The 16,216-nt window shown below is 41.8% G+C and overlaps 1 protein-coding gene across 12 annotated transcripts in view; it reads left to right on the forward strand.

Annotated features, from left to right (window-relative positions):
* ALPK1 (alpha kinase 1) overlaps positions 1-16,216 on the forward strand; it is an 82,927-nt gene that overhangs the window by 52,943 nt on the left and 13,768 nt on the right. For 11 of the 12 annotated variants that reach the window (XM_043545338.1, XM_043545337.1, XM_037897053.2 and 8 more), the window contains 4 exons: positions 7,836-8,034; positions 10,875-10,934; positions 13,273-13,359; positions 15,153-15,229. In XM_043545338.1, coding sequence (XP_043401273.1) covers positions 7,836-8,034; positions 10,875-10,934; positions 13,273-13,359; positions 15,153-15,229 — 423 coding nt within the window. Of the gene's footprint in view, positions 1-7,835; positions 8,035-9,851; positions 9,955-10,874; positions 10,935-13,272; positions 13,360-15,152; positions 15,230-16,216 lie in introns of those variants that run through there. The other variant, XM_043545342.1, reaches the window with a different exon arrangement.

The following is a 16,216-nucleotide window of genomic DNA, read 5'->3' on the forward strand; positions in this document are numbered from 1 at the left end:
TTTTGTCCCTGTTGGTAAGGTAACAAAGAGCGTTATAATCTAAAGCCCTAACTCTTGGCCCTGGGCCTTTAGCTGTCTAGGCTGACCTTTTGCTACCTGACTTACATTATAAGAGCTCCCTTAGGTGATCCAAGTGTAAGGGAGAGTCAGGTAACTGAGATCTGTAGTTTTGTTTCTGTCTGGTGCTGAGTACAGGGCAAGGAGGAATTCATGCCATCACAGGCTGCCTTTCATTTCTACCGATGCCTACATCCCTAGCATCCCCGGTCTTTCTTTTTTTTTAATTGAGAAATATCACAGAACTTTTATAAGCATCAGAGAATGGCAGCTCTCTAATTATAATCCATGATTTGCAGTGCTCAGGAAACTGAAATAGGTACAAAACCAAAACCTCCCATCTGATCTGTGGGATCAAAGAACAGTTTACCTGTTGGATCCTATGGTAAATTAGCCAAAGTTACTTGTGATAATGCTGAAAGCGTCTAGCCCTGTCTGGTAAATGGCCACAGTATAACTGTCTATTAGTCTGAGTGACCAATGACCATTTTAAAGTATTTAAAGAGAGACAAGGTGGGTGAGGTAATATCTTTCATTGGACCAACTTCTGGTGGTGAGAGAGACAAGCTTTTCAGCTACACAGACCTGAAGAAAAGCTCTGTGGAGCTCAAAAGTTCATCTCTTTCACCAACTGAGTTGGTCCAATAAAAGATATTACTTCACCCATCTTCTCTCCTTAATATTCTGGAGCCAACATGGCTACAACCACATTGTAGGAAACATTTTAAAGGTATGATATCTTGTGTACCTTGAGGGATATAAATTAACCCTGTTAATTCCCAGTTTTCAAATGATAGTATAGCAGTATCTTCAAGCCCTGGTGATTCACAAAACATTACATCTTAAAATCACATTGTTCTGACTACCAGCATGCATTTTGCCTCCACCTTCAACTCTGACCAGATTTTAGTGGCTCATATCTTGAGAATTGTTAGACCAGGTAGAAGAGACGGAGGAAGGAATTATAAATTCTGATCAGAAAGCACCATTGAAGTAAATGGTTGCTTTGCCAGTGACTTCAGTGGGCATCCATCTTATATATTTAAATGCCCCCCTTTACTGTATTTAGCCTCACAACACCCCTGTGGGAAGTATTATTGTCCCCATTTTACAGATGGCCCAGATCAAAGATATTGAGATGCCTGTTTCCCATTGATTTCAATTGGAGTTAAGTGACCAAATATCTTTGAGGATCTAGACGTAAGTGACCTGCCCAAGGTCACACCAGCAGAGTAGGGAATCAAACCTGCTTCTCCTTAGTCCAGTGGTTAGGGCACTAGCCTGGGACTATCTTTCCTGTCATAGCAGGCAGAAACTTAGCATTGCATAGCAGTTTACATTTTCCAAGTGCTCCATGTACTTAGTAACTAATCTTCCTGGGGTTATGGTGAGTGCCCAAAGGGACTCAAGCTTTGTTTTCCTGATTCTGACATCCTCAGAATTCCTCAATGGCAACATAGCCTCAGAGATTCACACGTGAATATTTATCCATGTGTTGTCATGTGTATAAAGTCTATGTGCTGTTAAAGCTTAGAACAGGAAATGAAAAATATATAGTAAATGTAATTGCCAAAGAATTAAGCTGAAAAGAGAGAGTGAGTTTTTGATTCTTGAAAGCTGTAACTGTTCCAGAACTTAGTTCTCATCTGGTGAAGGAAGACATTTACTCAAAAAATAAAGATGTTCCAGGGCTTTTAAATTCCTTTGTATTTGGGGCTACTAATAAGAGTGCCAATCAATCAATGGAAAAACTCTCAATGACCTCAGAAGGGAGTTGGGTAGGGCTTGTATCAGCACTCCCAGAAGTTACATAAGAAGTGAGGTAGTGGTGTCTACCAGTTTGAGCAGGGAACTAGATGTTCAGAATCGTGTTCTATTGCAGACTCTGTCACTGATTTGCTATATGACTAGGGCAAGTCATTTAACCATTCTTTGTTTCAGTTAACCCATATGTAAAATGTGTGTTAGAGAACATAGCAACCTCACAGAGATGCTGTGAGTTTAATTCATTAGTTTTTGTAGAGGGCTATAAGATTGGCAGATAAAGGAACTATACAGAAATGCAAACTATATTATTCTACAGTTAGATTATTAACAAAGATTGACAGAGAAACCCAGTGCAATGCCACAGGGTTAACAATTCCCAGCAGATCCAGTCTCCACTGGAGAAGATGGGCTTTGCTAACAGTGCATTATTCAAGTCCTTCAGTGCCATATCCTTCAATGCTTTGGGCTTTTATTGATTGGCCCACAGCTGATATAGATGGATGGAAGAAATATAAACAAGTAATAGACAATTTCTTTGGATTTATATACATAGATGAGATGTAAATTGTGTGTAAATTTTGGAAAAGATCTAGGAAATATAACTGAAACCATTGGAAATATGCATCATGAAAATTCCTTCCTGATGCGTTTATTTAGGATCTCTGTGAAGAATTTAAATTTTCACTAACAAAATAAATGAAAGTTGAAGTGTTCAAACGTGAGTGCCTACAGCTAGGCACATAGTTTCCTAGTTAGGCACAGAGATGAATGCAGGATGAGTTAATGGTGCTCAGCATCTTTGAAAATTAAGCCATTTATTAGCTGCCTAAGTTTCTACCCCTTTCAGTTGCAAAGGCATCTTTCCCAGTGTGAACTTTCCTGAGTCTGCAGACGAACACTCTTTTCATGGGATGCTTACCTATGTGTTCATTGCTTTGTAAATAGACAGACAGGCGTGAACCAGTATTTCATTTATTTGTGCTTTTAATTCCTGTTAAATCAGTCATCACGTTAAGGGTTCCCCAGTCTTCTTCCCCTCCTCCTCTTCATTCATTATACACCAATAATATCCATTTTATACAGTTCCTGCCAGGTCTAGTGCCAGATGGCTCTGGTTCTGAGTTTGTGTCCCGTCTTGGGAACAGCTGCCATTGTCAGTGCAAAGAAGGTGTCATGGCTTTGAACCCAAAGCTGGGATCCAAACTTGAAGCTCTATGTGGGGCGGAGCTATAGCAGTAATGCAAGAAACCATGAAAACAGCACACACTTCCACTCACTGCTGTTAAGCAAAAGCCCTTCACTTTCAGTAAAGGCTCTTTTGCATTTTTTCCAATCAACCATGTATAGAAATCTCATGCAAACTTAATTCCGTCACCACCTGACTCCGCTTCCCAGCCATGAGGTTCCTCTTTGTATCATAAACTCAATTAGACATATGCATTTCACTTCATGGAAACAGATGTTGAAACAAAGTGTATTTTATTTCTCTCTCCCTTTCTCCCCCTAGATCTAGACACATACAGACACTCTCTAAAATGATAACAATAGGAAATATAGTAAATGAGAGAGCTCCCCCAATGAAGGACAAAGGGGCTTAAGTGTCCATGTCTGAGCAGCAGATCTGAATTTCTGATTGCTCTTAGTTAGGCAGTTACACCTTTGAAGTCAGTGGAGTTACTCTGGGTTTATAATGATGCTATGGAGAGCAGAACTGGGTCCTCTGTCTCAGTCTGTTTAAAAGTAGTTTTCAGAGTTTCTTTGTACATGATTTTGTTTACATACCCAGCATGGCAGTTATCCAGCACTGTCTTTGGATGCTAAGGAATTTTAAAGCCATGTTATCTGGCAACAAATGAAAGAAGTGAGTATTAATTTCTCAGTGTACTGGTAGAAACACAGGAACATAAGGACAAGGACTGACACCAGGCTATGTTACTATATGCCACACAGCGTGCAGCCGTTCCTTTTTTTAAAAAAATAGCAAAGATTCTCCCCGGGCTTGACTTTTCTACATTTTGAGTCCATTTGGTTTTGGAGAGAGACACAAGAGGCTTCAGCTTTGAGCAGAGAGCTAAATTATGCAGCTGCAAGGCTGCCAGGCCCTCCAGAATAGGATGCTTCGTTTAGATTTTTCACAATGCTATTGAAGTGCTTATTTTCCTCCTGAAGAGACACAAACAGATGCAAACTTCTGTAAACACTTTAGAAATGAATTCAGTGAGTTTGGCCTCTCAGCAGTGCTCAATAGCTGACAGAAAAATGTCTAATTAGTGCAAGTGGAAATAATAGGGCCACTTGGATTCCTTCCATCCTCCTCCAAGTCTACTTTTCCTAGGAACTCAAAGGCCCTTTTGTTTGGCAGGTCACCCTCTCTCAGGCTTTTGTGCTCCAATCTATTAAGGGAAGAAGGGGAGAAAAAATAGATTAGGCAATGCTCTGTGCTTAAATATATGGTGTGTTCATGAGCATTTAGAATGGGTAGTTTGCAGGGTCAGTTTACAGGTGCTTAAAGAGAGGGATTCCTCCATTGTGGGCAGGCAGAAGTAGAGCATGTGCACGCAGGGAGTGGGGAATCCCTTTCAAGTGCCATCCTTTCAGCAAAGACCCTCTCTGGATCAGGAAAAAGTTAAACAAAAACCAGAACAGCACCTTGAAGTGTGGAAAAGCTGGGAGATAGCAAATATGCTGCTATTGATTGGTTCCATTATCCTATCATAGCCTATCCAAACCATCCCTGCCTTGCTTTCTTCATCGCCTGAGAGTTACATAGCAAGCTGTGAATTTAAAAACTGGACAGAGTGGTAAGATCCCCTCTGTGAGCCTGATCCTGATCTCAGTTGCATCAGTGTAAATCGAGGGTAACACTATTGATGTCAGGGAGCTACCCTGGTGTAAAAACCCATATGAAAGGAAAATCTGTCTCAGTGGCCCAGATTCTCAAAGGTAGTTAGACGCCTAACTCTCGTGAGTTACATGTACACTTGTGGTAGCGTGTAACAGACAGACACTGCACAGCCAGCTAGTGCAGATATAAAGATCCGTGTAGATGGGGAGAGAGAGCTTAGGCAAGTAGAGTGGCATGCCCTACAGGCAGGGCCCCTAGGGTATATTCCCTACACAACTTTCTATAAGCCCAAGCAGTGCCTCTCATGTCGACAGTGCTGTTTTTAGCAGCGTCGTGTCCCACTGCCTCCCCACAGCCAGAGCCATGGTGAAAGGTTCCAGCAGTGAGGAAAGACTCTGGCAGGTGGGCCTTTCCCTGCCTGGGCTTTTCTAGACCAGAGCCTTTTCCCCACTGGCTCCTCCCTGCCACAGCCTGTTCTTGCTGGGGAGCTGCTGGAGTTTTCGCTGCTTCTAGAGCCTTTCATTGTGGGGTATAGCTACGCACCACAGGGACAAGTGTCAATGCAGCCAACCTTTCAGTGTGGCGGAGAGCTAAATGCGTGGTGCTTCTCCTTTATACACTGTTATAAGTGTAGACATAGCCATTGAGTTGGGTGCCTAAATACCTTTGAGGTTTTGGGCCAGTGTGCCTACGAGGAGAGCTAATGAGAGAGGGAAATGTTATAAGCCAAGTACAAACATTGAGATAGCTGCCAAATTTTATTATTTTTTTTTTTAATTTTGCTGGTGATTCAGATAAAGTTCTCTCTTCAGTCACGCACTATCTGACAGGGCTTTGGGGACTGATTCTGCTCTCACTCACAGCAGTTTTAACACCATTGATTTCAGTGGAGTTACTCCTGATTTACACTGGTGTGAGGGAGAGGAGAGTCAGGCCCTTTTTGGAATAGAGCTTGACATACTAGATTTTTCAAACACTCATGGCTCTGCACTTTTCACTGGAAAAGAGAGAGAGCTCTTTATATCCAACCACCTCAAAGCACCTGACAAAGCTGGATAAGTAGCATTATGAGTCTCATTTTTACAAGGCGGGGTAATTGAGGGCTACAGGGAGGTTGTGGGCCAAAGACCTGGCTGGAAAGCATATTCTATGGCTGTGGAAGCACAGGAGGGATGGGTTCTCTGACTATACCATATTGTAAGAGTCTCTTCTCGCTTCCTGAAGTGACCTGCGCTCCCCCTTCTCCCCTCTGTGAAGACAACTCCTTTCACTTTTCTCTTACTTAAGACCAAGAGACCGTGTGGCCCATGGGAATTCTATAGAATAGGATCCAGTTAAAAGACAGTTTGGACAAGAAGGAAGGGACAATAACTTCACACTCCTCTACATTCCTCCTACAACCGGTGCTCCCGGGGTGATTTTTTGAGATAGGAAAAGAGGCTCCTGCCATGGTGTAATGTACACATTTCAGTGAAATGATCATTGGATGCTACTCTCCCCATCACAAGACAGGCCCTCAAAGGATGTATGAAATTCCTAATTTGAGCTTGTGGAGCTCTTTTCCTCATTGCCCCATTGTGTGTGGCAGGGGACAATGACTGATCTCACAACTCCCCTGGAAAGGGCATGGTGTTTGGGCCCTAGCCTGGCAGATGTCCCAAGATCTGCATGGCTCTAGACACCCACAGAGGCTCTGTGCATCCACACTGCTACCCTGCTGGCCTCCCTTCCCCCTAACAGCATGCTCCTTCAGGAACTCTGGCCGATTCCTCATACCAGTAAGAAGGATCAGCCGCAGAGGGGACTCCAAGGGCGTTAATACTGCTTTAAAAATCATTAAAGGTGACCTGCAAAGGAAAAAACATTGGACTTCCGCCCTGTTTGCTTCTTTGTGATGTATAAAGGAGTGTTTGATCTTGTAATCTTAATGTTGCATTAATGCCAGTTATTTATATTTAGGGCTGATCCCGCAGAGAGCTGATTTGCCTCCTGAGAGGCCATAATTTCCTACGGGACTTTTAGGAAAAAAAGGAAAAGAAAATCTGGAGTTAACACCGACCGCTCCCATTTAAGCTAATGAGAACTCCAGCAGTTCAGCAACACTGAAAATTTGGATAGTATTTGGATAGTATTTAAATATTTATGCATGTGTAAATAAGTGGCCTGATTTTCAGAGGCACTCAAGTTTGAGTTTTCATCTTCACCGCTCTGTGCCTCAGTTTCCCAATTGCAAAATAGGACTAACGGTACTTACCCACCTATGTAAATTCCTTCAAGATTTATGGATAACAGCTGCTGCACAAACTAGATGCGGAGCTCTTGCAGCTCTCAGTGACATCAGATGGGAATTGAGGAGGTGCTCGGTACTTCTCCAGGTCAAGCAGCGTAAGAGCTAGACGTTACCATTATGACTATGAATTGGTTTGTTGTTCATTTAAATTTACAAAGCACTTAACTACCATTCTAGGAGCAGTATAACAATTAAAAAGACAAAACAGGGACAAAATCCACATTACAAACCCATAAAACAAACTACCCAACCAGAAGCTTCCATGCTAAAAAAAAAAAAATCAGAAAATAGACAGAAGTAATATTTATAATGCTAATAAACTCTATTTAATCACTATTGCCCTTACCAAAAGCCCAGGAACAAAAGAATTGCAAGCAGATTGAGAAATGCATACAGTATTTCATCAACCAGCAGATATTTGTTTTTCCTAATGTCTATTTCTTCAATCTCTGTAAAATTGTATGACTATCTGATAGCAAATAAGGAAGACTATTTGACTGAAAATCTGGTCTAGTGCATAGTGTTGTATAAGCAGCATCATTTGGCAAAGAGAAAAGGAGGACTTGTGGCACCTTAGAGACTAACAAATTTATTTGAGCATAAGCTTTTGTGAGCTACAGCTCACTTCATTGGATGCATCTGATGAGGTGAGCTGTAGCTCACGAAAGCTTATGCTCAAATAAATTTGTTAGTCTGTAAGATGCCACAAGTACTCCTTTTCTTTTTGCGGATACAGACTAACAAGGCTGTTACTCTGAAACCTGTCATTTGGCAAAGAGTTATTAAGCCTGAGTATTTTCTGTAAACGGTTAACTGGACTTCTTTTACCTCTCCTGTTTGTGCCTGGCTGTCTCCTGTTTTTGGTGTTCTTTTCAGGTTTATTTGAAAGCCTCCATCATGGTCAAGGACTGTGCAACAGCAGCTGCTATCGTGTTCCTGATTGACCGATTCCTATATTGGGTGGATGCCTCCAACAAACTTCTTCGGATTGCCAAAGGCCTGCACAAGTTGCAGCCAGCCACACCAATAGCCCCTCAGGTGGTTATTCGCCTAGCTCGCATCTCTGTAAATTCAGGTAACAAAACTCTTGTTAAGCGCTCGCTCTCTCCCTCTCCATTTTCTCTGCTCAGTTCTAATTAGGAGCTACTTGACTTTCAAGAGGATACTTTGTCCTATTCTGGGGATGACATTCCTATGATCCCAGTGCCATCTTTTCAAACCTAGATCCCACCCCCCTGCATCCCTCCCACCTCCTCTTGCCAGCACAAAGGGCCTGGCATAAAGGGTTTCAGAGCCAAAAGCAGTAGAGAAAATTGTGAAAGGGTGTGGAAAATACTAATTGGAGCTTTTGTTCCTTCACAAATCTGGCCTGCTGGTTTCAAACAGAGGTATCTGAATTGCTGTACTTCTGACCGAGAGCCTTTAAAAAGTAGATTAGAACACCGGCATTTTCTCTGCACTGTCCCGGCCGTTTTTTCAGTAGGGCCACTTGACTATACAAACAATGCCGCTGACAGCCCCACTAATGTAAATTGGTGCTTCTTTTCATCATTCTTGGAGCGTGGATGGTACCTGAACGGCTTTTAAAGTGTCTTCCCTTATTTCAGGACCAAAGGTAAAAGGAGAAGCTGACTGAATCTACCCTGATTTTAACAACTCAATTTAAATTACGTGATTTTTTTTTTTTTTGGTAAAATAATGACAATAGAAACTATAATTTACCTTTCAGAACCATTCTTGTTTCTATCCGTGTGTTTCGAATGCTCCCATTGCTGTGGTGTCTAAGCACCAGAATATTCATACTTTGGGCTGGTGCTGCAAACATATAACTCTACTCACATGAGCAGTTCTGTTGATTTCGGTTGGACTGCTTGTGGAGCCAAAGCTGCCTCAATATGATAAGGGTGGTAAAACAAGGCCTCACAGCATCTCTCTCAGCATTCAAACCTGCCAGTGTGTGACCCAGGCCATTGAAACGGGTGACGAATGGCTGAGATGTGGAACACTGTGTTTTGTTAAATGCTGTGCTGTCATTTTACAGCTTTTACTGGTTTACTACATGAATTCACTACCCAGGTTCTTAAATCTGTTATTGAGGAGGGATAGTTGTCCCAGGTTGCTTAGAGGAGTCGTGGGTTTGGGAAGAGGGTGCCTCCCTGGGTTTGTTGGGGGATCGTGGGGAGAGGGATTTAGGCTGCCAGTACAATTCAGGCCAGGCCATGCATTTTCCCAGTTGAGCTTTCCTCACCTCCTTCCATCTCCCCTAAAATTAAATCTGTCCTATCACCCTACCTCTCTGTAGCTCACCAGAGCTGCTGCCCCTGCTCCTCTCTAGCCCTCCCTTCTAAGGAACAGAGGGGGAGCCCAGGGAGCTGCTGGGACAACTACATGAGAGAGAATGTAGAAGGGCATGGAGCCGCTCAGCCTGCAAAGAGACGAGCAGCTCAGGGCCCGTTCCCCAATCCTCTTCTGTGAATGATGTAGCAGCCTAACCTCCTCACCCCTCCTCGGTCCAAAACCACATCTCTGTGCTTGTGATCAATCCCCAGGAGCAGCTCCCTATTCCCTGAAGAGGGGTAGAGGGGATCAGGGAACCATAGCTGCTGGAGGATAGTCTTCTCCTTTCCTCCACTATCTGCCACTGTTTCCTGTCCTTGGAGGACACCATCTCAGGGTGGGGGAAGAGGCTGTGTGGGTGGCACAGTGGAGAGCTCAGCCCAAAGGGCTAGATTATGCCTGTTCAGAGAAGCCTTACATTATGGGAAGGGTGGAGCACCACAGGCAAGCTGAGGCCTTTTAACGAGTTCAGCATACTATCCTCATTATGACCAGCCGAGTGGCCCATGAGGAGATCACAGCCATGGCACCCGCCTACTCCCTGCCCTCCTTTAGGTGCTGACCCCCTGTAGGGAGCATCTCAGAAGCAGCTCTGTGTAAGGTGCATTTCTCCCTCCCCGCAGCTGGGTGGCTGTGCAGGGGCCAGACTTACATGATTGTAAGTAATATTGTAATATCTAGGTACTGGAAGGAATGAGGCAAGGCCCATAACTCTGCTAGGGGTTGTTGTTTCTGTTAACAAATATTTTTTTATTTATTACCTCAATTCTACAAACATGTTTTACTGAGCATATCACATGAATGCAATGGGACTATTCGCAGAAGTAGTTCTGCACTCTAGTGTTGGCAGGATGCAGCTGTAGAGCAGGAGTTCTCAAACTGTGGGTCGCAGCCCCGTTTTAATGGGGTCGCCAGGGCTGGCGTTAGACTTGCTGGGATCCAGGATCAAAGCCTGAGCGTTTCAGCCCTGAGTGCTGGGGCTCAGGCTTCGGCTTCAGCCCTGGGTGGCAGGAGTGAGGTTACAGGGGCCCCCCATCCAGGGCTGAAGCCCTTGGGCTTTGGCCCCACTGATTAGGGCAGTGGGGCTCGAGTGGGCTCAGGCTTTAGTCCTACCTTCTGGGGTTGTATAGTAATTTTTGTTATCAGAAGGGGGTCGTGGTACAATGAAGTTTGAGAACCACTGCTGTAAAGTAATACATATTAACTCACATATTAACATACAGGATTTTCTAAGTACAAAATAGTGCAAGTGTTCTAGCTATAAAGTATCCTACTTTATCATTTCTTCTGTGTTTCTGTACATGCAAAATTGCATGTGGCATTCAGTATACATACAGGTGTCCTTTATTTCCTGACCCCTAGTTTATGTCTAGCTGTGAGTGTTTAACAGCAGTCCTAATTTCAGAAACGTACTTTTATACATTGTATAATTAAAAACACTTAAACATGAACAGTGAATGCATTAGGAAGATGGAGACTAACTAGAATAGACAGACTTTTATTCATGAATAGTTCAATCCCATCTAGATTACATAATGCATTTTAATGTTCATCTATCTTTTTGGGTTCTTTTTTCAGGAAAACTTTTAAAAGCTGAGTATATTCTAAGCAGCCTTATAAATGACAATGGAGCAACAGGTATGTCTAAGTCATTGTTTTTGGCAGTTTTATAATTCTTTTAGCTAATTGCACCACTCGCCACACTCACACAAACTTTAAATATTATCATTCACTGCGCAACTGTTATTAAACTCCTGATTTTGCAATGACTTACCCCAGGCGTAATGCTTCCTACCAATGTTAGTCAGAATTCAGTGGTGCTGCTAACAGTAGTAGCCTGATAAGAAATAATACTGATAACTAATATGTGCCTGCAGGATCGGGTCTTAAATTGCAATGTTCTCTTGCAGCTTGATCATGCATTCCTTGTGTACCAAAAACTCCCACAAAAGCCCCTTTGTTGTTAGTATTTATTTCCTTTTTAATTATTTTATTTTTAATGCCCAAAAATGTGGTAGGCAAATTACCTATTTCCCTTCTCTCTGCTCTTTACCATGAGAGAGAGAGATGTGGACAATGAAGCTTACTCTTTTCAAACTTCCCTAATTCATTCAGGGCCCAAACTCTGCGAACCTTTACTTAGTTCGAGAAGTACCCTGCACCTTTGACTGTATCACTGGCACTCTGCCTGCTGATTTCTGTCCGATTCTAAACCTTTGGCCAGTTTCAAACAGTTGACTGATTTTTATTTTTTTTTTTTTTAACTCAGATTGTCAGAGAAATGTTTCTCTCTTTCCTCCCAAAATCACTCGGGCTTTATGCACAAAATGAGGAATATTGTGTCCTGTGCCAATAATAATTGTTTCTCTATATAGTGACCACCAGAGCTAAAAAATTGGGATTTGTACCAATGGAAAAGAAAGAATTCCAGCTTTCACAGCACTGGTTCTAGCCTTGGAAAGGTCTGAAATATTGGACTTAAAAGTCATAATATTTTTGTGCTATTTTAGAACACTGTTAGAATTTTTATAAATACTTATTTGTTATCATTACTCTCTCTCCCTCAGAGGTCTATACAGTTGGAGTCAGAACTTGCTTTACGGGTGGAAGGATGTGCAGTATTGCCAACCCCAGGTGCTCAGTAATCACGAGTCAGGCCCCAAAAATCATGAGATTTTTTTTTTTAAATTATAAATTTTTGGTGCTTTTTCTTTGCCTTTTGGTTTCTGAGCCTTTATGATTCACTTGGGTCGTGTTTTCAAGCTTTTCTCCACAACAATGAGGGCTAGAAACTTCCTTTTTTAAAATGAAAGATAAGTCTCTCAAACATCCACGCAAGTCCAGGAGCTGGGGTTGAAGAGACATACCAAATATCAGAAGACTTGTGATTAAGTCAGTGTGGGTTGACAGTTTTGAATATGAACAACATTGCCAGTTTTAAAAAAATTCAAACCTCTGAGATAAGGTTATTTGAATGCTGTTCAGCGAGAATAATTGTTTTATGTAACCATAATTTGTGATATTCATTCCTTAATTATTTTTAGTGATGTGTGTAAATGTATGTCTTGTTTTTAATTATGCTTGGCAAACTTACTTATAAGTTAATAAAGTTTTGGGTGTGAACGTACAATATGTATGAAAGATGCCATATAACTATCAGACAAAAATAAGAATGGAGATGCCTAAACATTATTTGATGAAATTATGAGCACTCTTGTTTTAAGATGCATAACATATTGATAAAAGAAAAGGAGGATTTGTGGCACCTTAGAGACTAACCAATTTATTTGAGCATAAGCTTTCGTGAGCTACAGCTCACTTCATCGGATGCATTTCCACTGAATGCATCCGATGAAGTGAGCTGTAGCTCACGAAAGCTTATGCTCAAATAAATTGGTTAGCTCTAAGGTGCCACAAGTACTCCTTTTCTTTTTGCGGATACAGACTAACACGGCTGTTACTCTGAAACCTGACATATTGATGTGTGATGAGAAAACATTTTTTGGCACAGGCTAAAAAAATGTGTTACGCTGCCATTTATACATTACCACAAATATATTAATTAATTTAAGTAATCACTTCAGTTAATATTTGTGATATTTAAATATTATTTATTAATATTTAGCCACCCTTGCAAACCGCTCTGAAATCTTTAGTAGGATATTCCATAAAAGTGCCAAATATTATTATTTTTATTATTTTATTATTAATATTATTTTATTGCTGTTGTTCTATGGTTTATCTAAAAATAATTGGTATGAAAGCTTTATACTGGTGTATATCTCTCTGAGTTCTTTTACTGTTCCATCACCTTTGTATCTCAGTACCTACAAGGTACCTAAAGCCCTAATTCGAAGCCCATTGAAGTCATTGGAAAGACGCCAGTTGATTTCATTGGGATTTGGATCAGATTTTAAGGGCTCAGGAACCACCAACAGCTGTCACACTCCAGTGAGTTTTTAAACTCTCGTTTCAGGCGTGTGGCTGTATGACAAGGAAAGTGATAGGATTCTTGTTCAGTCAGTCTGTATACAGATCAGAGGACAGATTCTGCAAAAGCTTGGTAAGATCGCACTCTGCAGCCAGACACTTTTCCATGCAGTGATTTCACCATTTAAGCGTTAAACTAATTATCCATGTTCACAACTTACTAAAAAGAAATTCCTGTGTTAAGTAAAGACTTGGCTTATCTAAAATTTCCCCCTGGTTTCCCTGACAGAGAAAGCGACAGAAAATTAGCTCTACTCACAACTGGCTGAGACAGAAAACACTTGCAGCTAGCAAGAGCCCATTTATCAAACAAATGTAATTTTACAGATCGTCAGTCTGTTTGCTGAGACCACCAGAAGATATGAACTTGTAAATGCTGTTTCTTATGTTATTTTTAATATTCAAGCAATTCCCCCCTTTTCAACATTCTTTCCTGAATTGCCAGCCAGTAACTTACCTCCATAGAAAGAAGAGGAGGACTTGTGGCACCTTAGAGACTAACCAATTTATTTGAGCATGAGCTTTCGTGAGCTACAGCTCACTTCATCGGATGCATACTGTGGAAATCGCAGAAGACATTATATACACAGACACCATGAAACAATACCTCCTCCCACCCCACTCTCCTGCTGGTAATAGCTTATCTAAAGTGATCATCAAGTTGGGCCATTTCCAGCACAAATCCAGGTTTTCTCACCCTCCGCCCTCCCACAAACAAACTCACTCTCTTGCTGGTAATAGCCCATCCAAAGTGACCACTGTCTTCACAATGCGTATGATAATCAAGGTGGGCCATTTCCTGCAGAAATCCAGGTTCTCTCACCCCCTCACCCCCCTCCAAAAACCACACACACAAACTCACTCTCCTGCTGGTAATAGCCTATCCAAAGTGACCACTCTCCTTACAACCTGCATGAAAATCAAAGTGGGCCATTTCCAGCACAAATCCAGGTTTTCTCACTCCCCCACCCCCATACTCACACAAACTCACTCTCCTGCTGGTAATAGCTTATCCAAAGTGACCACTCTTCTTACAATGTATATGAAAATCAAGGTGGGCCATTTCCAGCACAAATCCAGGTTCTCTCCCCCCTCCCCCCCCACACACACAAACTCACTCTCCTGCTGGCAATAGCTCATCCAAACTGACCACTCTCCCCACACTGTGCATGACAATCAAGGTGGGCCACTTCCAGCATAAATCCAAATTTAACCAGAACGTCTGGGGTGGGGGAGGAAAAAACAAGGGGAAATAGGCTACCTTGCATAATGACTTAGCCACTCCCAGTCTCTATTTAAGCCTAAATTAATAGTTTCCAATTTGCAAATGAATTCCAATTCAGCAGTTTCTCGCTGGACTCTGGATTTGAAGTTTTTTTGTTGTAAGATAGCGACCTTCATGTCTCTGATTGCGTGACCAGAGAGATTGAAGTGTTCTCCGACTGGTTTATGAATGTTATGTTACCTCCATAGAGCTGTCATGAAAATTCCCTGGGCAGACGCAAGAAGACCCCAGGATGGTGGTGCAAAGAGCTGCTGTATGGAAGCTCTGCCCTTGGTAGGATGATAGCACAGCCGGCCTAATGCTATGCTGTGCCTTCCAAGTGAATTTGCATTTTCATGACTGCTAATCTAGGATCTTTCACAAGCATAAAACTTACATTTATGAACAAACCAAAGCAATATGAAATTAATAAATGTAATGTTGTAACTAAGCTGGAAAAGCGTGGTAGAATGGTTTTATACAGTCTTGAAATCCCAGCTCAGGTTAGGTGAAATAAACTCATCTGCTTTAAAGCAATATAGAGCTATGTTGTAACTTAAAGAAGCAGTCTGATTATTGATCATTTCTCTGCTTTATTTCAGGAATGTGGTATGAGGCAGCGGAGCTGATTTGGGCTTCAATTGTAGGCTATTTCAAACTGCCTCAGCCAGATAAAAAGGTTAGTGTTTTTTTCACCCTGAATACTCTGACTAATTCCACGTTGATTCCAGAATCCATTGTGTTTCCCTCAGTCATATGTCCTGGGTTTATTCTTCCTGGATGTAGTCAGTTTCAGTCACGTGGGGCAAATGTTCTAGCTGAACGTTACACTATACTTGATTTATTTTTACATGCATGTGCACGCGCTTATTTGAAACCAGCATGTCTTGAGCTTTGTTTTGCTTTCTGCAAAGGAATACAATGATCATTTTCATTCATTAGCATCACCAGAAGTAAATGATCAAATGAGACGATGCAATGTAGTTCTCTGATGGAGTGACAGACTAGTACCAAGATGCAGCCATTGTTATACTTTTAGGGAGGGGCCTTAACCATTTAATTGGAACCAAACATTCCTGAGCTTCAGGAGTGTTCAAATTCTGAACCAGGGTCTGAATATCTATCTATCTATCTGGGTAGTTATACAGTCCCCATCATTGACGTATCTGAACGGCTTACAGTATATATTCATCCTCATAACCCCCCCGTGAGTAGAGAAATGCTGCTATTTCCATTTTACAGATGGGGAACTGAGGTGGAGAAGGGGTAAGTGACTTGCACAGAGGCACAAAGGAAGTCTGTGGCAGAGCAGGGAATTGAAGCTTGGTCTACTCAGTCTTATGTTAGTGCCCTAACCATCATAGGTCCTACAGCCATCCTTCATATATTTTGTTATTAACTTTGCAAATAGCCCAGATCTTTATAACACTTCCATGCTTTAGAATGTTTGGAATCTGGATCTGAATTGTGTAAACCAGTCCTGTCTTTATAATGGACCAAACCAAAACTCCAGATCCCAAACTCCCTAAACTTAGTTTGTTAAAACTCTGGACCAAAGTTTTGCATCTTGAACCTTTCTCAGAAATACTTATATGAAAGCAGAGGTGTGCAGGGAATTTTACAGATATTTAAGAAGGCAAAGAGGCATCATGTAATGGAATGATTT

Source organism: Chelonia mydas, chromosome 4 (genome assembly GCF_015237465.2).
Source record: "Chelonia mydas isolate rCheMyd1 chromosome 4, rCheMyd1.pri.v2, whole genome shotgun sequence".
Lineage (NCBI taxonomy): Eukaryota > Metazoa > Chordata > Testudines > Cheloniidae > Chelonia > Chelonia mydas.